At 41.1% G+C, this 24,801-nt stretch overlaps 1 protein-coding gene across 2 annotated transcripts in view; it reads left to right on the top strand.

The window, feature by feature from the left end:
- The window catches only part of slit2 (slit homolog 2 (Drosophila)), a 120,731-nt gene that overhangs the window by 10,941 nt on the left and 84,989 nt on the right, over window positions 1-24,801 (top strand). For both annotated transcript variants that reach the window (XM_049572647.1, XM_049572648.1), the window contains one exon: window positions 1,858-1,929. In XM_049572647.1, coding sequence (XP_049428604.1) covers window positions 1,858-1,929 — 72 coding nt within the window. The remainder of the gene's footprint in view (window positions 1-1,857; window positions 1,930-24,801) is intronic.

The following is a 24,801-nucleotide window of genomic DNA, read 5'->3' as shown; positions in this document are numbered from 1 at the left end:
AGACTTGGAGTGTCTTGAGCTGCTTCATTTGCAGAGGTCATTTGCATTGTGAATACTGTTTCATTATCCCTTAGAGAAAATGAAATAACTCGTTTGCATCTGGTTTACTCCTTGTCCTTTGTGATGCACATACAAAATTATAGCACAAAAAGAAATGCAGAGAACATGACAAGGTTAATTAATAAAAATCAACCATTAATTCAGCTTTCTCATGTCACTTTAATGACCCTTAAATTAGCAAGATACGGTGGTTAAGGTGCCTAATTGTTGAAATAATCAGATAGATGAGCAAAATAATTAAGGGAATTTAAATGCACAGCACCTTAGAGGACTGGTTCACTGTCTTTACTTCATTCTCTCAGCCTCCTAGTCTGACAGCATTGCATCTATTTTAAGAGAGTGAGCTCATACCCCCTCTCTGTCCTCCTCCCTCCTCCCCACCTCCAGCACCGGTCCGTGCACTCACCCAGGGGAGGTCTAGCCCACTAACGGGTGCTCATGGCTGGGCAGCACCTGCAGGAGGAGTGGGCCTCTCTGCGGGACCACGTGGGGCTCTTAGCCGCCTGAGCCGGCGTTAACGGAAGAGGAGTGAATAATTTAGAAACATCATTTCTGCGGGATGTTAAATATTTAAGCAGCCTCTGATGTAACCGTGGAGTGTGAACGTGTGTGCGCGGGCACATTCATATATTTGTGCACTTGTGGGTGGAAGATGGACACAGAGGGGGTGACGTTATTTAAGGAGAGTCCACAGCGGCACATAGCAAAGCAGAGAGAGGTGAAAGATGAGGGTTCAGTCATTGAAAGACTTAGGCTTTTGGAGTTTTGAATGGAGTTGGTGACATTTTTGGAGTGTTTTATTTGAGTAACATCTGCAGAGTTTCCTTCATTTATGTGTTTGTGTGTGAATCCTGCAGACTCTGTACTTTTGGTCACATTTTTTATTAGTTTGAAGTCACTCTTTCTTCATTCTGCCTCATTTCCTTCTTCCCTCTCTTCATTCTCCTCCAGTAGCAGCCAGCACAGCATCCGTCTCTGGGCCTGTCAGTGTGTGTGTGTGTGTGTGTGTGTGTGTGTGTGTGTGTGTGTGTGTGTGTGTCAGGGTTAAACTGTTTCAGCAGCCTGTCTCTCATTGTGTCACTCAGTTGCTTCACTCCGCTCTGACTCACATCAAGGCACAACCACACACAGCAACACACACAGGCACACAAACCTCTTCACTCCACTCAACCAGGGTTAAATGATCGCACCCAGATTATTAAACTCACCCGAGTTCTCTCAACTCTTCTGTTTGTGTGTGTGTGTGTGTGTGTGTGTGTGTGTGTGTGTGTGTGTGTGTGATGACGGGTTGTTGTGAGTTCTTCCCCTGTGAGGGCCTTGTTTACTCAGTGGGGTCCTTTTCACACATTCGGTAGCCCGGCCAGACTGCCTGTTTGTTTTTCCCACATCATCTCCTCTCCTCTGCCTTTGTGGTACAAAAAGCCCCCTTCATCTGAACCCCTTCTCTAGTCTTCCTCCCCCCTGCCTTCCTTTCGTCCTTCTCCACTTCACTGTTTGTCTGGCAGCCATGTTGTACCCCTTAAATCAGGGGTAACCCGGAGTCTGTTTTTGTGCGTATCCATGAACATGTGTGTGTTTTTAACGTCTCCATCAATCTCCTTAATCTTTCATGCTTCCTCTATAACTGCACTGAATTGCATTACAATCAAAATACATACAACATAATTTGATATGGAGATCAGGAAACACAAATCTCACCTTAAAAAGCTAATCATACACACATGTAACCGCTTCACCCGCACTGTCTGGAAGGGGTGACGTAGAGTTTATTCCCTAATTTATGCTGTGTTTTTCCAGGCGCCTGAATCGGAATAATCTGGCTGTGTTCCCCGAGCTGCTTTTCCTGGGAACGACAAAGCTGTACAGACTGTAAGTCCTGTTTTTATTTCTCTATCCATCACTCATGCGCTCTGCAATGTTAACTGAAATATTGTTCATTTCCTTGTGTGTTTCGAGAGCACAGTCGGCCTGTGATGGTTCAGATGAATTGCTGCAGTGGTGTGTTTGTGTGTCACCACAAGCTTGTACAGGTCATTGACGGTGACTTAGAATGACATGGTGAAATATGTTACAGACATTGAAAAACATATCTGGTTTTCTCAGTGACGCAACCGTGGTGTTTCACTTGGATGAAGGAGTGAGAGAGTGAGTGAGGGAACAGATTTTACATGGCCCTCACCATAGAAGCCAGTTCAGTAGCTAATGGAGATTAGCACTCCAACAGCTGCTGCCCGCTGGGAGAGGTGTGTGTGTGTGTGTGTGTGTGTGTGTGTGTGTGTGTGTGAGGATGGAGAGGGGAAAGTGAAAAGACAGATCAAGAGAGATGTAAGCAGTGAAACATGGAAACAGGTTTCTCTTCTGATGTTACACTGTGTGTTTCACATGGCAGAGCAAAGTTTCAGTTACAGATCATAAATGTTCCAGTTTGCATTCAAACCAGCGAACTGCTGTTTGTTGTCGTCAAGCACCTTCCACTCTTCACTCACAGCCAGCGCGCTGTACTGTAAACCGAGCTGTGGATTTCCAGCACTGCAGGGCTGGGCTGCGACACTGCTGAAACTGTGGGAACTAACTTCCCGTCATGGTTGTTTGTGGTCCTGGGGAATAATTATGGTCACATGTATTTATATGTGTGGCTGAATATATTTATCTAAAACAATATTGAAATGCTCAGATGATTCAGAGAGTGTGTGAAAGTTGTTTATGTTCTGCGGCTGCTACGGTGGTTGGCTGGGCTTGACCTGTCGTGTCTAAGGGTGTGTGTCTGCATGTGCGTCTGTGTTTCTCCGAGCGTCTGTGTGTGTGAGTGTGCGTATGAGTTTCTCAAGGCCAAGAGTTGGCATATTGCTCAGCGTGTGGGCCGAGGTAAAAATACAACTCGGATATACTGCTCTCTGCTCAGCTGTCGCAGACAAGCGGCCTCTCTCTCTCTCTCTATCTGTGTGTGTGTGTGTGTGTGTGTGTGTGTGCGCATTCGTGTGTTAATGCTAATTTGTGGGCATGTTGATTGTGTGTGTATATGTGTGTGTAAGCCTCAGGTCTCCAGGTGTATGTGTTTAGCAGAGTGTCCCTTGTTGGCTGTACATGTTCACTGAACACACACACTTCATTCAGCTTCATTTATATTGTGTTGTTATTCTTTTTTTTTTAGTAAAATAAACTACCATATCAAATCCACAGTCGTCAGTGAAGTAAAGAAAACTGAAAATCAACAGAAAGTTACTAACTGACAATGAAAAACAGAATTGCCAGAGCTGGCGCCGTTGCAGCCACAAAGCAGATTTGTCAGACGTATGGAAGTCATTCAGAATGAATGACAACCACTGAGGCTTAGCCAATAGTATTTAGGGCTGTTTGGTCAATATTAAATCTCATGTCTACTCCTACACCCCCTACAGTGAACTTTTATTTCCAGAAAACACAACAAGAAGCCCTTGAGAGCCTCTGAAGTGGAATCTTGTTAAATTTTATTTAGAGGTCAGAAGGTATGTGCGAACTGGACCGACTTTGGTTGTTGCGACAGTACTGCTATAAATGAACACTTGCTCAACCTGCTATTATGAAAATTATGTTTTCACTTTTTTGGGCCTTGGAAAATCTATGTGTATGTGTGCGTGTGTGTGTGTTTGAGTACTTGCTGGATGAGTTTAACCTTTGCTCAGCGCCGTGGTTTAAGGCTTTGGGGGCTAAATTAAACTGAGGTCAGGTGTGATGCATTTTAGAGGAAACATTATTTCTGCCTGAATTATGTTTACCTGCAACATTTGTTTTCAGTTTGTATCCTGCATGACGTGTGTTGTTGGTCTAGACAACTAAAAGACTTTTAGATTATGGAATAATTATTATCTTGGTTACTGAAAGTCAGCACATGTAATCTCACACTTGAAGTCAGTGTTGATTTTTTCAATATTAACCACAACCACAATAAGTGTAGTGTAGATTAGTTTATCTGATATGATGACAATAAGTGTTTTACAGAACTATTTTGCACGACAAGCAGTGTTATGTTTAAGGTCAGGCTGTTCTCATTCACGGTCCACACTTATACCTATAAAAAGTAATGCTCTATAATTTGTATAGAAACCATGTAATCGTAAACTAGGAGGTTGAGATCACATGACCTATGCGTTGCAGGCTGTTGGGAGTGTCGGGGAAAGTCAGGTGACGTAATATAAACAGTAACAAAGTCCATGTATAGAGGCAACCATAGTAGTGGACCAACAGGTCAAACAAATACAGGACTTTGACCCATGAGACTACTGTTGGTGCCCTGCATGATACCAATAACTGTACCTAAAAATGGGCAACATGTCTACATTTCCTCCCAATGCACAAAACTGAAGCCACAATATCCCAAATATGGCCACGGCCATCTCATGCTGATGACGTCATTTGTAGCCAGAGTCTGCGTAGTAGTGATCTCCGTGGTATTGAGTCTCTGCCGTTCAACCAATCACGAGCAGTGCCATTGACCATGGGCACTGGAGCTGTCAATCATGACATCCAATCCCCTTTTTATAGCATCAAACAGAAACTGTCTTTTGGAAAAATGTATTTGACGTGAATGGCATGGCCACGCTTATACATTCGCTGGGCCCCCTACTGGTCTCCCTGACAAAAATAATTGAAGGCAAACATTATTCTCTTTTAGAGGCTGTGGCACACTCATGTTTTAAGGAAGGTACTTTGTTAAAGGAGACAACCTAAGGCATCCATTTGTACCATGTTGGCATAGCTTGATGGGGAAGGCATTAAATAACACTCCAAAGTATGCTAAATTTTGCAAGGGTACAATTAGCATGGTCATTTTCAAAGGGGGTCCTTGGACTCTCATCTTAAAATATCTGAATGAAAATGGATTTTATGGGTACCTGTGAGTTTCCCCTAAATTTGAGAAGGCTTGTTCCCCATAAATGTTTTGTTCCTTACAATCAACATGCTCTTTCAAATTAAAAATGTGTATTTGTCTTTAAGGAAAAGGTCAACCAGCCTATTTGAAGAACAATAGATTGCCTGACACATGTATAAATACATGACACATTAAAACAGGATTGTTTTAATGTGTTAAAGCCCTAACTAAAAATATTAACTGTACAGGTATTAGTCTATGCACATCAGATAATTAGTAACATTAACTGTAACTGCTTCATCAACTAGTTTTCAACTAGCCTATATACTACAGCAGCATAATACCTGAAATTCCTGAAATTCAGTCATGGCTTTTGATTTTGGTGTGCCACACTAAGATTTTCAGTGGCCCCATCAATGAGTATGAGAGTATGAAATATAGGCACTATATACTGTCCTCAAAAAATCTTATGATGAAATGATGACCGTTCATGACATGTAAACTACTTTTTTCTAACCTCCCAACATGCAGTGTATTGCATTTCATAGATACAGAAATCAATGCTGTGTGACTGCACCTGTCAGAGATGACTCATAAGTGTCTGAAATCTTAATTTACTGCACGCTACAGAGTTAATTATTTATTGTCTTTAAATAGTGAATGAGTGAACAAGGGAGTGATTTTAGACACAGCTTATTTCCTCTATGATCCTTGATTTAAAGTTAGCAACGATACCGGAGTCCAGGTGACAAACCATTACGATAAATACCAACTGATGCAACCTAATGCAACAGTCCTGCAGTAAATCCTCCCTTCATGAAGGTTACAATGTTCAGATCTTGTTCTGTTTCTTCTTTTCCTTGTTGCCAGTGGTGATCATGAATATTAAAACGGTGTCAAGTAAAAAACAGTTAACTAGGATAAACACATATCAACAAAACAATTATACAAAATTGAATTACCAAGTAAAATCAATTTATTTCATGGGATGCAAAGATGCCAGGACCAGTGCAAAATAAGTACAACACAATCAGTGGTTCCAGATGATCTATTCAATTCTTGCAGCTCTGTTATGATGCTCCCTTTAGATGAAATTATTCAATACAACATGATTGTTATTTTCCATCGCTATGCAGATGACACAATGCTGACGCTATGCAGTGAACAAATATATTTGTGTGACATTTCCTCTACTCTCTTCTCCCTCTTGCCTGCCAGCTCTTTCTCTCTTTCTCTCTCTCTCTTCCCTCTTTGCTGGACAGAAATCAGTAGTGAGATGAAAGAGGGAGAGATGAAAGAGGGGTTGATGAAGGGATGGGGTGATGGGAGGATAAGAGAATGGGTCACTGCCTCCACAGCTGAAAAGTCTGGTTATGCTTGAGTATGAGGCCAGATTGATGGGACAGGGTTTGTGTGTATTTATATGTGTGTGTGTTGTTTTTCTGGTTGGCAAATGTCCCTCAGCAACAGCTTTCCAGGTTACTTTATCAATGTTTGTCCACTGGTGTTTGTGTGTTTTCCTTCAACTTTGGCTTTCCTGTGTTAATTTGCCTGAGCGTCGACAAATTGAGAGACATAGAGCGATAGAGGAAAACAAAGAGAGGAAAAAACTGAAGGGAAGTTAGTTGTGCCTCAGTCCTTCATCATCCTTCCACTGAGAAGGAGAGTCAACATGGACGAGTTGATTGAGAGGAGGAAAATGAGTGAACTTCAGGTCTCACACACATTAAACCTGAGTTTAAGTGGTCTGGGGGTTTGAATTAATGAGCTGATGAGGCTACGTTTTTGGGTGTGTGTTTATGTGTGTGTAATAGTCCCTAATCCTCTGCTAAACGGTGCCCTGATGAGGCTTTACCAGGCAGCATTGTTGCTTAGCAGCCTCAAAGGTTGTGGCTTTGTCTTCTGTGAGAGCTTAACCCTGCTGAACACACACACACACACACACACACACATGTACCACCTCGGCCGAGACGACAGGCTCAGCACACTGGTCGCAGGCGTCTTTCAGGAGACGTGGGCTTTCCCAGCGTGTCGACAGTTAACCGACACAGAGGGAGGACGAGGAGGAGAAAGAAAGAGGAAGACAGGGGTCAGAGGTAGAGAAGATGAAATTTTCTCTGACTAAATAATGTGTTTTAATTAAGACAGAGCATGCTGGGTGTTTTAGTTGCCACAGAGACAACGACCTCTGGGTCCTACAGAGGTCAAAGGTGAAGAATGTTCCAGTCAGGAGATCTAAGCAGGAGGTGATTTATAGAAGCAAGGAGGGGGAAATCTCCTCCCTCTCATTAACAAAAATCATGATAAATTAAACTTGTAACAGCTGTGTATCCTCTAATGGTACCAGCGGGGATATTTTATTCTAAGTTCAAACAATTGTAAAAAAAATTCCATTATGAGACCACCACAGCCTTTATCAGGATCACCATATAACATTTTACAAAGAACAACTAAATGCAACAAGTATTAAAAAAACAATACATTAAAGACTTACAATGATTAACTGAGCAGCCATTAAAGGATGCATTTATAAGACCTCTCTATTAATGCAGTATGGTGTCACCTTTATTCATTTAAAAGAAAATTCAACCCTGAAGTTACGTTTATTTAGTACAAACTTGTTTTTCTAGTCGTCTTTTTAGAGAGGCATAATAGCTGCTAAGATTATGTGTTTGTGTTTTTGTTTTTTTTGTAGTAAAACAAACTATTTTTTGGGTTGGACAGTATACATACAAAGTGCAGGTCTTTCACCAGAGATTCACATTTTAAACGCCACTGAGAATATGATATTCTTTCTTCTGTCAGAAGGTATTGTAGTACTATGACTACTGTAAGAAAATAAATAAAAACGTTGTCAATGAATGTTTTGCAAATACAGTAAGTATGAGTACTTTGCAATTTACAAAATTATTATTTTTTTCCTTTTTATGTTGATAAAAATGTCCCTGTGAAAGGGAAGTGAAAGCGTCTTTAGTTTCTATACTGTGACGTATTTCCCAGTGAAATGGAATATTTGAGCAGAGTACAGTTACAAGAGGGATTTGAATCAGATCCCTCGCATTTGATTGGACTGCTAAGCAGAGAGCGTTCTTCAAATTCAGCACGATGCGGAGCTACAGCAGACCGTTGGCTCCGCACACTTCTCCCTCACTGTTAGAAGACGAGGGAGAGATGACAGCATTAGACCTCCTCCACATTGTTTTGGAAGTGAAAACAAAGGTTTTGCCCTGATATCCAAACAAACCATCTCCTCATATCTCTCTCCATATTGCTCTGTTAGCTACTACAACCTACAAGCAGTGAAGGGCCGTTTTGTAAGGCCGGAGTGGCAAGCTAGTTGCCCAGAGTCTCATTTGATTGTATGAATTTGTAAACGTCTCTGAGTGCTGTATGAGTCATCAAACATTTGAAACTGTTGTACCTAGTTTTACAGAAAGAGAGAAGACAGGGATTTATATGTAAAAATATTTTTATACAGGTTTTTGAAATATATTTAACTTGTAACAAGAGATAAATTGACAGGATTAAAACAGGAGGAAATTATTTTTACTTTACTGGGTCTTTAAAATGTTGTTGCAGACTGGCTTCATATAAACACAATTTTGCCTTTTTTTGAGGAAACCGAATTTCCCAGTAGATTTTATACATCCATTCGTTCATTCATTTTCCCAAACCACTTATCCCATTAGGGGTCGCTGGGGGAGCCACAGGTCATACTGTCACAGGACTGACACATAATGATTCATGCTCACATTCACACCTACAGACAATTTAGAGTCACCATTTAACCTGCATGTCTTTGGACTCTGGGAGAAAGCTGGAGTACCTGGAGAAAACCTACACAGACGGGCTCTCCCATCCCGGAGTTTGAACTCCCCATCCTGGGTTCGAGCCAGGAGCCCTCTTGCTCCCTCAGTGCTCACCACTGCACCACCATGGTACCTGTAAATATCACACACATGCAGGCATGAATTAGTTCATTTCATTCTATAAGGTCATGTAGTTCTAGACCAGGTATATTTATATATTAAGTAATGTGTGTTATGATACTGAATATAGGGTTAATGTTTAATGTAATCCAACCAGGTACATTTTCCAAAATGTGCTTTTCAAGTGCAATATAATTTGAAATCATTTTTAAGAATAAAATAAAATACTTACTGATGCTACACTTGCTAATGTGTGGTATGTGTATGATTGGTTGTCTTTTTTATTGCTTTGCCTTTCATACTTTTATTGTCAGAAGGTCAGTAAAAGTTGGTGAACTTCATGTTCTTTTATCTATACATTGTTATCTCTGAAGCTAATCTCAATAACTGGCATCGAGACCCCATTGACCCTTTCGTGCAGCTTATCCTCGTAGAACGGGTCATATGATATCCTACAAAAATGCATACACAACAGTTTCTATGGTGTCCTGAGAATTAGAGCCCCACGGATGCTGTTTCATCATTAACGTACAGTTACGTAATTAACATAAAGTTACCGACATAAGTTTTGGTTAAGTGAAGTTACTGAGGTTAGGTTTAAAAAAAAAACATAGTGAGGACGTACTTTAAAATGACGTCAAGTTCACACAGTTCCAATCACACATTTCTGTAGCAAAGTCCTGGGATAAAATCCACAGTTTATGTGACCGAACCACCAGCCCAATTTGCCTCCACACAAGACCATTGGGGACTGCTTCCTAGTTTACTCCCATCAGCGCACTGATCACATGATTGCAGCCTTTCAGATTAGGTGGGATATGTCCAAATTTGCATGCATTACTTGTCATAGGAAAACGTACCAGCAGTTTATGAGCGCAGCCTGTTTTGTGATGTTCATGGGGGAAACAGGAATAAACTAAATTCCTGCCGGTTATTCCAGTCGATGTTGAAAGGGATTATTTGAGTTGCTGCCTTTAAAAAGATCAGTATCTGCTGGTAGCAAGGTTAGTCGCCGTGTTTTGGATTAGAAGATATTTGGCCACTGACTTTGTGTACATAGGGTATGCAAATATCTGCCATTATGTCTGTCCAAGGAAATGAAGTTAAGCCTTTGCAGCTCGAGGCGTCTGTGGATGGGCCTCCCTCTCTCTGTCTCTCTCTCTCTTTTTCTCTCTATCTAACAAACAGACGCACACTGGCACAAACCCACCGCTTTACCATTCAGCAATATTTCCTGCCCCCTCCTGTTTCTCTGAATGCACTTTAACAGATATAATAAAAACTCTCTCTCACACACACTCACATGCACACACTCACACAAGAAAGCAGCTCCTTTCAGATCTTTTCAGCACATACAAAGACATATTGTCCAAGAAATGTTTTCATTAGGACTCTTGGATCACACAGATCGCACCCAGCCAAACAGGAAAATGCGAGTCGAGATTTTATTTTTCTTTCTTGAGGTTGAGTTTGTGTGTTTTCTGATATTTCCATGTCATCTGTGCACACATTATGAATCACCTTGAGTGCAAACCAACAGTTACAACAGCGTGCTGAGGTGTTGAGTGTCAGTGACTCACTCGCTTTGCCATCATACGAACATCACATGACTGCCTATCTGAATTGCTCAAGGCCACTCATTCCTAAGAAGTGATTTGGCCATTCAGATCCCGACACAATGCTGTAATTCATCCTTTAAGCGTTTCGGAGAAGGCTTGCCAAAGCCGAACTGGCATTATTCAGAGGGCACCAGTACAAAAGATTATGTTATACAGACAGAATGTAAAGATATGGAACGCCCTACTTGAATTTTACCACAACTAGAGCTAACTTGTTTCTGAATGGAGCCCACGAAGTGTGTGTGTGTGTGCATGTGTGTGCGTGTGTGTGTGTGTGTGTGTGTGTGTGTGTGTGTGTGTGTGTGTTCCACTCTGTGCAGCTTTTTTTCATTAACTATTAATCATTAATTAATTAATTTATTTGAACTGGAAACATTAGCAGTGGAAAAGAGCATCTTAGATTCTACATTAAATACACTTAGTTGCCAATTTATTAGGTACACCTAACTAAAACTAATGCAGTCTACAGTCCTGCACAATGTGATCTCACCCCGACCAGTATTTTGATGCTTGGGCAGAAGCCCTGGCATAAAATGACACTGTGGGGAGGCTTTTGCATTGTATCTTGATGCAGAAAATGTCGACGATAAGTCACATGAGTTGACTCACTTAGATTTTGGGGTTTTTTTGTAAAGGGGAGGGGGGAATTGTATTTATTCATGTCTTGGGGGGGTTTGGGGGTTGTACAATAGAAAATGTTAAACATCAAACATTAAATTTCCTGCATTTTGGTGATTTCTTTTATGCACCAATAAGTATGGTGTACATATCTTTAATTTTGTCGATATACAAGTCCTCTGCTGCATTCACATTTCTATTTTGGGGGATAAATGCACATGTTCTACATATTTAAGGGGGATGTGTCCCCTGCGCCCTCCCTGAAATCTACACCTATGGTCCTGTGCCTGATCCATCCTTTCCCACCCACCCTACGTGGACTTTCACACTTTTTAAACTACATCTGTTGCTCTGAACATCTAATTATGACGCAGATGAGTTTACATTGGAGTTGGTTTAAAGTCCAGTGTGTCTCACACGGATGCTAAAGGGCAAGAGGCACTGCCCAAGCGGAGTATTCTGACGCCCTGTGAGTGAGACCAGGCTGCCCTGCAATAATCCTGCTATCACAAAAGTTGAAATGTTTGGGGTTTTTGTTTAAACAGTTTTACAGAGGTGTTGATCATTTTGGAGGCTGTAGTTTGTCGTGCTTTTGAATCATATTGCTCAGAGCTGTTTATAATATTTTAGAAAGGATAGACTCCATCTAATAAACAGTCTGCAGTCCCTGTAGAGTCCACTCTGCTCTCTGTGCAGACATATCACAGCTGTGCTCTCACAAAAACATCATGTTTATGTCAACATGACACATAAAAAGGAACATTTAATCATAAACTCTGTATTCAAAGGGAAAACATAAATATATATACTCATACACATAAAAGGTCTTCTTTGCTGTCCTTCCAAAATTAAAGATCTTCCTCTTCATTTGTTTATGTTACCCTAAGTCACTTTGTCGTACAGCGGCATCAAAAGGACAAAAACGATTTTCCCATCTGACCATTTTCAGACCCTGTGTGCATATTATTTACCACATGCGACTTTAAAGAAAGTGACATCTTATCACAACCCCTAACTCTCTTCTTTTCATTTCGGTATTACTTCTAAACCTAAAATTGAAACCTGACAAAAAATATGAAAGTAATTAATGCAAAATCTCTTGTTGAATCTCTAAACTAATTTCCACTTCATGTTGCTCAATTTGGTGCACTGAATGTAGCTCACTTAATCACCTGTCGCCCAGGGTGTGTGAGTGTCAAAGTTCGGGGCTCCTATGTGAAAGTTCAGGGAGCATCAGTGTCAACCGATGAGATATCCAGGATAATGGACATGCCAGCAGTGACGATGCTGCTCTGCCCATCAGATTACAGAAGGAGCGAGAGTTACGCCTGGAAAAAGAGACAGAGGGAGAGAGGGAGAGGAGGGGTAGATACAGACAGAATGAATGAAGGGTATTTAAAAGAAAGATTAGAGATGTGTTTGTGCTCTTAAATGGTGTGGAAAAAAAGAGCAGGGAGGAATTTACTGAGGTGAAGACAGAAGTGTTTTCTCTATTGTGGGCGAGCTGTGAAAAGAAGAAAAAAAAAAAGCAAGGCGGTGGTAGAAAGTGAGGGACAGAGAAAGTAAAGAAAGGAGGAGAGCTAGAGGGGAGAGTCATGTGGAAAGGAGAGGAGAGAGGTATGTCAGTACTTACTGTAGATGGCAGGTAGCCTGAAGCCTGGAGCCAGCATGTCTGTCAGAAAGAAGTGCCCAGGTGTGTGAGTGTGTGTGTATGTGCGTAACCTGAGTGTGGATTACTTGGGGGGGGGGGGGTTACATACCTATCCAACGCCAGGAAGAGCTTACCTGGAAGCAGGTAGTTACGATAGCAGAGCGTGTGTGAATCTACGTGTGTGCGTGTGAGGTCTTCCAGATCATCAAAGCATTTCCTTGCCTTGCTTGTGTGTGATTAAGGGTCACTGTGTGCGGTAATACCCCCCAACAAAGCCGCTAAATCATCCTGCATCCTCTCCGCTTCCCTCGCCTCTTTTTAATGCCTACTTCCTCTCCACCTCTCATTCGCTTTAGCCTCAGTGCTTAACTTAATAATACAATGTTAACGCTGCTGTGACGCAGCTGAGAACTATTTCCTCTCCTCTGCTGCACCTCCTTTTCCCTCTGCAGCGGTTTGTCTCTCCAGGGTATCTGCAGGTATGGATCCAGGCCCTGTATTGATGGATGAGTCGGTCCGGCCGGTGAATTATGGGAGGGATTATGGAGTAATCAGGACAATTCATCATGCAACGCTCCTCTACTCACCCCAATCACAGCCACTCAGCAATATTGACCCCTGCATGCTGTGTGCATCAGTGTAGAGAAGTTGTTGTTGTTGTGTGTGTGTGTGTGTGTGTGTGTGTGTGTGTGTGTGTGCATGCTTTGTACAAGGTGATTAGGAGGCAAGTTACAAACTTACATTGTGCAGCCCAGCCACGCCATATTTCCAACCTTATCTCTCTATATCATTAATTTAAATATAAAACATCCTTAGTTATTATTTAAGTCATTATTTGAGTTCAAGACTCAAATTTCATTGTTTGTGCAACCCAGTCACCAGAAAAAAATTGGCATTGTACATTTCAGCAAAGCATGAATACGTAACAATTGCGCGCTATAATATAGTAGATATAATGAAACTTCATGTTTCAACAAGGCTGTAGTTAATGTCTAGTTAGGTTTAGGCACAAAAACCATTTGGTTATGGTTAGAAAGAGGTCATGTTTGGGTCAAAGGAAAAGCAGAAATGTCTCACTAAAAAACAGCAGCTTTTCGTGGCACTCTCCCCGCAGGAAAAGCAGCAATATCTTGGAAAGAACAATGGCTTTTCATAGCACTATGCCAACAGGAAAGGCACCAACATATGGGTAACAAACAATCGCTTTTGATGCCACCGGGCATCAAGACAGAAAGAAAGGGTGCGATATCTGTGCCACTATCCCAGCATAAAAAACAGCCATGCCTCGGTAAAACAAAAATACTTTTCATGGCATCCGGTAAGAAAGGAAGCGATGTTTTACTAAAAAACAGTAGCTTTTCATAGCACTTTGCCATCAGGAAAAGTTGGGCTGTTCCAGTAAAAACAATTGCTTTTAGTGCCACTATCCCAGCAAGAAAAGCAGCAACATCTCAGTGACAAACAACTGCCCGTCATGGTCATTATGCCGACAGGTAAAGCTGAAATGTCTTGTTAATTAAAAACACAATTGTTTGGGTACCACTATCCCAGCACGAAAGGCAGTGATGTCTCAGGAAAAAACAAACGCTTGTTGTGCCACTATGCCAGAAGCAAAAGCAGCACTGTCATGGTAAAAAAAAAAGCAACTGCATTTCATTCCTTAAAAGCTGCTGGAAATGCTGTGATAGTTTGCTATATGACATTTAGTTTAATTGTTTGTTGGTTGCTAGAACAAGTGCTCGACAGGTGTTTGCCTCGGTGACATTCCATGCACCATCCCATTCACCTCCAGATGACAAGGTCAGCTCACTTTAGGAAGGTTGATATGATATGTATGAAATGTGCAAATGTAATGTATTCATGCTTTGCCAAAACGTACATTGCCAACATTTTCTTGTGGTCAGATTTGATCAGATTTGACTGACAGTGGTATACAATATCAGTGTAAACAGACAACATATTACCTGTCAGTAATGTTGCTAAACTGTGAATGGTGCTCAGTACTAAAGTTTCAACTTAGGCAGAAAATCTTGTGGGAACCCCAAAGTGTCCAAATATAGCCTATACATATAAGAATTTTGGGAAAGATGCATAAAACATCTAGAATCTTTGTCTGTCTTGGGTTTAAAATTGTTGCTCACTGTAAACATCATATAGCTTCAACAAGAAGCAATATCATGATGATACTGATTTTATTAAACTGTTGCTCTGTGGAATAAAGCAATTTTAACATCTTTGATGAGCCACTGAAGGGCAAACACATGTGGAAAACTGTATTTAAAGGGGTTATTAATTCTAATCCAGGAGAAAACTGACTGTGGCTACCAAGTGTCTGCTCTTTCACAAACTAGAACAAAAACTAGAAACTTTGAGCGCTCACACAGTCTCGCCAGTCAAATGGGAAACAGAAAGGTTTCAGTTTATGTCAATCAGTCAGCAGACCTAACATGGCTGTCTTTCTCTGCCCTGGGTGCCTCCCCCCCCTCCCCTCTAATCCTCCATCTTGGCTCCGTGTCAAGCCGCCTTGTCCAGTTGCACAATATCCCTCCTCCGGGGCAGGCAACTGCATCCCCTCTCTGGCTCCATTAGTGCCACTCCACTGGCATAGCCGGCATTCTCCAGTGGGACCGTCATCGCTGGCCACTCTATTGGCACCCCTGTCACTCTCCAACCACCACAAAAGAAAACCTCTCCTCCCTCCCTCTCTGCCTCTCCTGCTCGCTTGGTCTTTTTTTGCGCCCCCATTTTCTTCCCCTCCTCGTCTCTCTCTCCCTGCTCCTCTATTATCTTCCATCTCTCTTTCCAGCACCTTTCTCTTAAGTCTTTTCCCTCTTATACTCCTTCTTGCTCTACACTTCCCCCTTCACTCCCCTACCCATCCCTCTCTCCGGAGCCTAACACATTGGTTTGGAGAGGCTTATGCAAGACCCTCATCCAGGGTAATGATGCAGTAGGAACCAAGAGAGGAAACTGGGAGCTGACCAGCGATTCCTCCCAGAGATGTTGCTCACAAGTTTAGAGCCTCTCACATTATTTCACCAAAAGCTGAGTGTGTTTGAACTGACCACAGCGACCCAGGCTCATTAAAACGCACTATGTTTACATAATGTGGGGACTCAGGCCAGGAACAGACCCACAACACATCAGTTGCTGTCACTTTAAAGGTTCAGTGTGTAGGATTTAGGGGGATATATTGACAGAAATGGAATTTAGTGTAAGAAGTATGATTTTTTTGGTGTCTAATCACCTGAAAATAACAATTGTTGTTTTTGTTACCTTAGAATGAGCCATACCTCTTCCCAGGAGATCGCCATGTTGCACCACAACATTTCTATAGTAACCCACAATGAAGAAACAAAACAATGGCTCTACATATGGTCATTTGCATTTTGTGTTTTCGCAACAGTCACTGTAGTTAGCAGCCGCTCTGCGACAAGAGAATTGGAAAAAAACATTTTTTTTGTAAAACTAAACTGCTTTATTCAGTGTTTTTACCAGTTTAGATTGCCGGATCCATTTATTTTGGGTAGGAGGAGAACTCTGTGGATAATTCACCTCCCTGTAAAAACCTCCTGAACATACTGATCTTAAGTTATGAGAAAAAAAGGTGAGAACACATTAGCAGCTGCTGGGCTAGCAGTCTGTGTGTGTAGAGCTGAGCAGCATCAGAGAAACAGTGATTTGTTAATGTGAAACTGCTTTATTCAGTGTCTTACTGGTTTTTTATCATGTGGTCTATTTGTTTTGGAAAGGAGAAGACCTCTGCAGGTAATTCAATTTCCGATAAAACCCTCCTGAACATCTGGATCTTAAGTTATCGGAGTAAAAAGGTGTGGTGCTGGGCTAATTGCCCGTCTCCGTCATGCCAAACAGCGCTGGAGAAACACAGATTTGTAACATAAAACTGCTTTATTCAGTGTTTTTACCTTTTTAATCACCTGGTATGTTTGTTTTGGAGAGGAGGACACTTCTGTGGATAATTGGGAGTGGGAGAAGTTTCAGCTGGTTGCAACATGCAATCCTCACCACTAGATGCCTCTAAATCCCCTTAAACTTTACACACTGTTCCGAATTTCCTGTTTTAAAATGATTTGAAACCAACTTGTTGAATGCCAGAGATATAAAAATTCAAATTAAAACACAATAATTCATAAAATAAATGTTACTGAGGAGATGAAACATGAAGCATTTGTAAAGATTAATGTGAGAGACAGAAGGAGGGAAAGTGTGATATTGTAGCTGTGTAGCTGCAGGCTGGTGATAGATCAGCAGGTTTGTAATCACAGGTTGGTACCCAACCTGCGTGTGTGTGTGTGTGTGCACATACCCAAGTGTTTATGTGTGTGCACCCCTTTGCGAGTGTCTAATGACAGGTTCCAACCCTGATGTGTCATTATCCAATTACAGTTTTCTCTCATCTCTACGGCAACGCCATGCCCCCAGTAATTGGACGGCTGCTCTTAAGAACTCTGACCTCTCAGCAAGTGTCAGGCAGGAGAACACACACACTTGGGCACGCACACACACACACACACACACACACACACTCACACACAGGATGCCAGGAAGATTGGGTAATGCAGGATAAAACAGATGCTATCTGAAAGAGTGATCATCTAAACTATGCAAAGACAAGTTAGGACTCTGATCATATCATATCGCTTCTTCCTCCTCACACTTCATCTGTCTGTCTTGTCTGTTTTTTCTGTCTAGTAATAACAATAACTGGCACTCTTGCGCTTCCTCTCCTCCCCCTCTTTTTTCTCGCTCTCTTGCAAGTGTGTTGCCTCTAAATGGGCCTAAATGGGCCGAGTCGAAGGAGAGCTTTTGTGGTTTATGGTTCTCCAGAAGCTCTCTCTCCATCTCTGTCTCCCTCTCTTCACTCTTTCACAAAAACAAAACACAGCATTTTTTCCCCCCACTGGCCCTCTTAAATATTTCACACACTTTGGAGGCTTCATGACCTCTCTTCTCTTCATGTGTGTGTGGATTCGGCCTTGTTGCTTGACGGTAACACAAAGACAGATCCTCATCATTCAGAGAAATTCAATTATGGACTATTGGCAGACATGCAGAAACACAGAGGAGCGAGAACAAGAGGAGATGCAGAGGATAAAATGTGTGTGTGCAGGTTTCTTCCTGTTCCTTGGTCAGAGGTCAGACATTAGAAGTCGAGGTCGCCTGCGTCTTGACAGCTCATTGGAGGACATATTTATGAGTTCACAAAGAGGAATTTTAACAGTTTGGTTTCTCAACATCAGACCAGATTATGTTTTTCATTATTCAAGCTGTTTTCGTTTGAGTTTCTTTTTTCTGGACTACACATGACGTTCGTCCCACATCTGTCTCGTTTTCTGTGTCTCATCTTAGCAGCAGAAAACTTCTTTTTCTGTTTGCTTATTATTGAATTGTGATTGCATTTTTATGCCTTCATTTAAAATTCTGACAGCAGCAAAACTGATGATGACAACACCTTCATGTTTATCTGCTTTACCTTGAATTTCCCCTCATTTCATATTTTTCTCATGTTGTCTTCTTACATTCGTCGGCTGATATCGCTACCAGACTATGAGTTCACTGTTTAGTTATTTTGCGAGCGTGTGTAGGTGTGTGTGGAGCAGCTGATTAGAGATGTCTCCGTGGTGAGTTAGGCAGAAAATAAAGTTTAATTTATTATTAAGAGGAGGAGCTGGGCTGTTCCAGGTTGTTACGGACAGAAGGCAGCAGTGAAAGTTAGTGCAGCCTAAACACCTGGACAGTTTACTTTTGAACACGCACACACTCACACACACGCACACATGCACACGCACACGTAACTGTAATATAATTTGAAAGACAAGCAGCAAGGGAATGAGCAACCCAAGGCAATGATGTCAGCCTGTTTTACAGCTCTCATAATTACAAGCAACACTCTGGGTGGGTGGGTTTCTGTCAGTGTGTGTGTGTGTTCAACAGTGCACATAAGATTCCTGTCAGAGTTGTCGTAGTGACCCGCTAGGTAACAGTTGGTGTTTCCCAGACATCTTAGCAGCTGAGGATATCGTCTGCCCTGCTTGAATCTGTGTTGTACAGTACTGGACAGTGTGAGCTGTGGATTTGTTCGGGAAAAGAAAGTGGAGTTCCCCTTTTTAGTAAAATTTCCACTGTTCCCCATGTGTGTTCCCATTAATTTCCTGTAAGTCAAACTGACTGTTCACCTGCACATAACCCCTGCTGTTGAATTATAAAACTCTTCTACGTCACCAAATGAGAGCTGCTGAGGTTTTGGCAAAAACTTTTCAATGTTTCTCTACAAAAATCTTTCTAATTTAACAAAATAACCCAAACGTCTGAGATGCATCTGGTGGTTAATTTGCTTTTTCACAAACAGATGTGCAAAAACGTTTCATCCATAAAAGAAAATATATGAGAAAATTGCCTATTATGCATTTCAACAGCAACAAAAAAATCCCTTTTTGTTTTATTCAACAAAATAACTGAAAATAACCTCTCAGATGCATCTGTGTTGGATTTGTCTTCACACAAACAGCTGTACTAAACTTTTCCAAAACAGATTATATGAATAAATTGCCACAATTATTAAAATTGTGCTTTTCTACAAAAATCTTTTTGTTTTCTAATTCCACCGAATGTTCCAAACTTCTTAAATACAAAAGGCCATGCACAAACTTTTCTACACATGAACATGAACACAATTAAATGATTAAAATTAGTATTTCAGTTATGCATCCGATTAAAGAAAAAGTTAATGAGAATAAGAGTCTGACAAAACATTTGGTGATGACTTTTTAAAAGTTTTATTTGGTACTTGAGTCACTCCATAAAACTCTGCAATTGCCATCTTTATATTGACTTTTAAGAGCAGATTTCAAAGCATCAGAGTCATAAAGGCATCTAACTTGACAAACTCCAGCTTCATCAGTGGCCCAGAGTAAACCAGTGGCAGTGCAGTCTACTTTGCTTCAAGCATGCTAGAGGCTAGGTTAAGATGATTTGGTCGTAGTATAAAGTGTGTTTGTGTGTGTCATGACCTTTAACAGCAGTAGGAAGAATTCCTTCAGTCTTCAGCACCTGGAATACGTAAAGTGGGAGGAAAAGAGAGGAGGGAGGGAGGGAGTGATGGGACAGAGGGGGAGGGAAGGAGGGAGGAGAGGAAAGGGTTATTAACCACAACACATTACCGCCTGACAACCTGCATGTTCAGACAAAAACCACAAGTAATAATACCAGTGTTGTGTGTGTTTGTAGCATGCAGGTCCCATGCAGGTTTCTGGAGGTTCGTAAGTTCAGTGTTGCAGGCATGACAAGCCTCATTTGAACTGAGTCTATATAAGTGTGCGTGTGTGTTACAGTCCCATTGTGTCATCCTGCAGTTGGTATGAGACAGAGTGAGGGAAATACTTTAAATCTGCATTTCTAAAATTATGGTGGCGCTCCCATCTCCTGCTTCATTTCCCTCAATCAGCTCTCTCAGGAGATAGCAGCCATTGGGTTGGCTTGGCTGACTTTTATAGCATTTCGACTGAGCTGCTTTTCTCCTTCTGTGACTCCTCTTACCTTCAAATGCTCTCATTTCCTTTTTTTAAACTCTTATTTTTCTTGCAGCAAGCAGTTTTTTTTTTCTAGTGTTGCTAGAATTCTCAGCACATCTTACAGATCTGCAGTGGTGGACAGGAAGTCAGTAGATTTACTCAAGTACAACTTCGTAGTACAGGGGCGGCATGGTGGTGTGGTGGTTAGCACTGTCACCTCCCAGCAAGAGGGTTGCCGGTTCGATCCCGGGTGTGGGAGCCCTTCTGTGTGGAGTTTGCATGTTCTCCCCGTGTCAGCGTGGGTTCTCTCCGGGCACTCCGGCTTCCTCCCACAGTCCAAAGACATGCAGATTGGGGACTAGGTTAATTGGTGACTCTAAATTGTCCGTAGGTGTGAATGTGAGCGTGAATGGTTGTCTGTCTCTATGTGTCAGCCCTGCGATAGTCTGGCGACCTGTCCAGGGTGTACCCTGCCTCTCGCCCGATGTCAGCTGGGATAGGCTCCAGCCCCCCCGCGACCCTCAAGAGGATGAAGCGGTTAGAAGATGAATGAATGAATGAACTTCGTAGTACAGCAGATGTACTTCATTTGAGTTTATCTATTTTATGTTACTTTTTTATTTTTACCCGACAGAGTGAATTATTGTATGTCCTCCATTATATTTGATAAGTGCTAGTTTTTTGGGTTTTTATTACCCAAGACAGACATGCCCTCAAACTATCGGATGGTTTTAATTAGCTAACTGTTAAGGGCCAAAGAGGTAAAATCATCCAATATTAGACAAAAAAATTAAAAGATTTGAGGAAAGTCCAAAAAAAATGAAAACAAATTCATTTGGACGGCCAACACCACCAGATTTATCCCCTGATCCCCAGGTTGGGAACCACTGAATTAAACCACCTAACTGTATGTTAATTCAGTCTCAAGTACAGTCCCAAGTCAAAACTGATGAGTCCAAAGTCAAGTCCCAAATCAAGACAGGCAAGTCCTGACTCAAGACATTCTCATTCAAACCTTGCCACATATCGACATTTTGTCATGGACTTTCCCCGTTGAGAAATGACGTGCAAGGTACCCTGAGTGCGTTAGTTGTTGACGTTCTGGGATGCCGTGACAACTTTGGCCTGTTACATGCATTGTCTGTTTTCAAAATACACTACTGTTTTGACCGGAAGTGTACAGTCTGCATACAGTCTCATTCAATAATAAGGCACTATGTCGGTACAACCCTGCAAGTTGACCTTTTTTTTCCCCTCAACAACAAGCACAAATGGTAACGTTTTGCCAAAACATTCATGTGGTTGGGTTCAGGCAAAAAAAAAGCACGTAGTTGGGTTTAGAAAAAAAGAACTGGGTTTGGCTTTACAATCTTTTGGGAAGCAAACACCAGCCTCTCTGCTGAAAGTCACGTTGAACCCATCTACCACATCTCTCACCTTCCCTAATCGGACTTCCCCTGCCTTAACTTTCATTGTTGTCCTGCTGCATTTACCCCTGACGCTGCTGAGTGTCGTTAAACAATAACGGCGACTGGTTGTGTATCATGCCAACGTGAAAGGATGGCTTTTTTCATTGGCGTCTGACGCCGGAAATCACTGACCAAGTACTGGTTTTCGTCAACTTCAGAGTGATACCGGATTGCTCGAGTCAAGTCCCAAGTCAAGACTGACAAGTCCAAAGTGAAGTCCCAAAGTCAAGATAAGCAAGTTTCAAGTCAAGACTGACGAGTCCCAAGTTCTAAACATTTGAGCTTTAAACAATTCATAATGCACTCCTCAACAAATGTTATGCCATTTTAACGACAGAATAATAATATGTATAATTTACAAAAATCTGGAATGCTTTTTAAAATATTGTATTTAGTATTATTTTTTAAAACACAATTGTTACAAAAAGTGCAACTCAACTTAATCATTAAAAAAGTAGTGCTGACATTGCACTTTCATTGCATATGGCACTACAACTAAATAAATTTTGCATGTTTCTGTCCTGTCTATTTAACTCATAACATATTAGAAAAATGTCAATAACATTCTCTTTCCAAATTGGTTTGGGGCAAGGTTTCAAGTGTTTTCATGTCAAACAGCTCAAGTTCAAATCAAGTCAGGAGTCATTGGTTTTAAAGTCCAAGTTGAGTTTCAAGTCTTTATAGATTTTGTCAAATTTAGTCTACAGTCAGCAAACTGTGACTAGAGTCTGACTCGAGTCAAAGTCATGTGACTTGAGTCCACACCGCTGTAAAGTAGAGCAGCAATAATGAGCAGATTAATCATTTAGCTGATCAACTGAAATTTATTCAGCGACTTTATTAATCGTGTAGTTGTTTATTTACACAAAAATAGTTTTTAAAAAAATGCCATATTGGCATTTGTCATGTATCACTGTGAATTTTAAACAATTAAACAATTTCAATTTAATAATGTTATCTACTATTATAGAACAGTCACAGGGGACATTTTTCAAGTACTTTCACTTTTGATACTTTAAGTAAATTTAGCTGAGAATACTTCTGTACTTTTACTTAACATGAATGCAGGACTTTTACTTGTAATGGGGTACTTTTAATGTTGTGTTAGTGGTACGTTAACTTAAGTAAAGCATCTGAAAACTTCTCCCACCAATACAGAGCTTTATCTATTTCTGTTTTTTATGTCCTTCATATTAATACAGTGTACACTCCTTTATTTCCTCTCTTTGTGCCATCCTCCTCCTCTCCGCCTCCAGCTCCTCTTCATCTCTATGAGTCGATGAGGCAGAAACAGACAGAGACAGGTGATATCTGATGGGCTGATGGTGATGACTGTTGCTAGTCAAGCAGAATGGATGGGTCTAATTGAACTGTGCGTTTGGTGTGTGTGTGTGTTTATATGAGTGTGGAAGAGTGTGTGGGACAGTTCTGCAAATGGCAGCCGTTTCCATGGTAGCAATTAAGCGCTGGGAGGTTTCAGGTCAAGGTTAATTAGCATGCAAAGATGAAAGAGAGTCAGACGAGAGGGATCAGACGTTTGATCGCTGTTTGTCCTCCATGACCACTCGTGTATGTGTGTGTGTGTGTGTGTGTGTGTGTGTGTGTGTGTGTGTGTACATGTATTTTAAACAGCCCACCCATTGGAGCCTCCTCATCAAACAAAATATGTATTATTGACTAGTACACCGTGTGCAGTGCAGTATCCATGATGGAAATTGTCCTTCATTTTTGAGAAAAGATGGTCTGTTGATGTTTGGAAGGAACATAAATTACAAACATATGGTCATAATTCAAAGATCTCTTGTACGTCAGAGGTTGTTGTAGAAACCATCAATTTAACAGTCTTTCAGAGGAGCCTTAGTTTGTTGACAAAGGCCTTTTGATATGTTATAGCTCAGTATACAGTGATTAACACTTGTTAGTAAAATGTCCTTTTCTGTTCAGTTTTTGAATTTGTATGATTATTAAAAAAATTACATCGTGCCTTAGGAAGGAGCAGATTTTATTCAAGTTAAGTACAAGTTAAGTTGTGTACTTCATTTGCAATGTAGTGATGTGATGTTCAACAAGTCTTCCATCTCATACGATCACATTAATCATACGTCCATACCTCTGAATACTTCCCGCAGGAAAGTTAACTAAAAAAAGCACTTCTACCAGTAGACGACAGAATACTATGCCGACCATTAACGGCCGCAATTTTAAACACGTAAGTAAAGTTATGAAACAGTTGCGGTTGCAGAGAAACTGCATGGTTAGGTTTAGAAAAAAACTTCATGGTTTGGCCTAAAATAAGTGCGGTTGTTATTAAGGTAACTTCACTAATCTCACGTGACATACGTCAACATACTATATTTTTCCTAGTTAAACTCTGCACTGACTTTTGTTTTCACACGGGGCACAAACACCAACCTCCTGGATCAAAGTCCGGTGCTTGTTTGACTCATCCACCACCCACCATAAGTAGATTTTTTTCACTCTTTGCGCTATGTTGCCTGATTTCCTCCTTTGCTCCAGTACTACAGCCTCCACAGGTCAAAAAACGCAAATATGGGTCATAATTTCTGCCTGTTAAAAATGCCCTGTGTGGTTGTATTTGCAATTGTTATATTAATTTCCTTTACAAAAATGCTGAACAATCTCTCATTCCAGTTGTGAGGATCTAATGATATTCTTCAGTGACAAAAAAAAAAACCTTAACATGTTAAGTTTTATACACGCCCTTTGGTTGGAGAAAACAGATAATTTGGAGACATTGACAAAATGATTAATTCAGAAAATAATGGGCAGATTTATCAATAATGAAAATAAGCACTAGTTTCCCCCTAAAGTAATGTTTCAGCACTGATATGTTGTATTTTTAACAGTGGTGTAGTGGAGAGTATATGCAGGTAGCCTATACAATATTTTGGCTGTTAGCCACCTATCGGCAAAAAAGCCATTGGAACACGTAGGAGAGTATACCCCCTTCCTCCTCAGTAACTTACCCATCCAGCTAGTAGTACACCCACATTATCAACTGCCAGTGTTGGACCCGTTACTTTGAAAATGTAATCCATTATTCTTTTCAAAGG

The sequence above is a fragment of the Epinephelus fuscoguttatus genome, linkage group LG3 (assembly GCF_011397635.1).
Source record: "Epinephelus fuscoguttatus linkage group LG3, E.fuscoguttatus.final_Chr_v1".
Classification (NCBI taxonomy): domain Eukaryota; kingdom Metazoa; phylum Chordata; class Actinopteri; order Perciformes; family Serranidae; genus Epinephelus; species Epinephelus fuscoguttatus.
The sequence above is the reverse complement of the archived record's forward strand: the minus strand, read 5'-3'. Positions and strand labels throughout refer to the sequence as shown.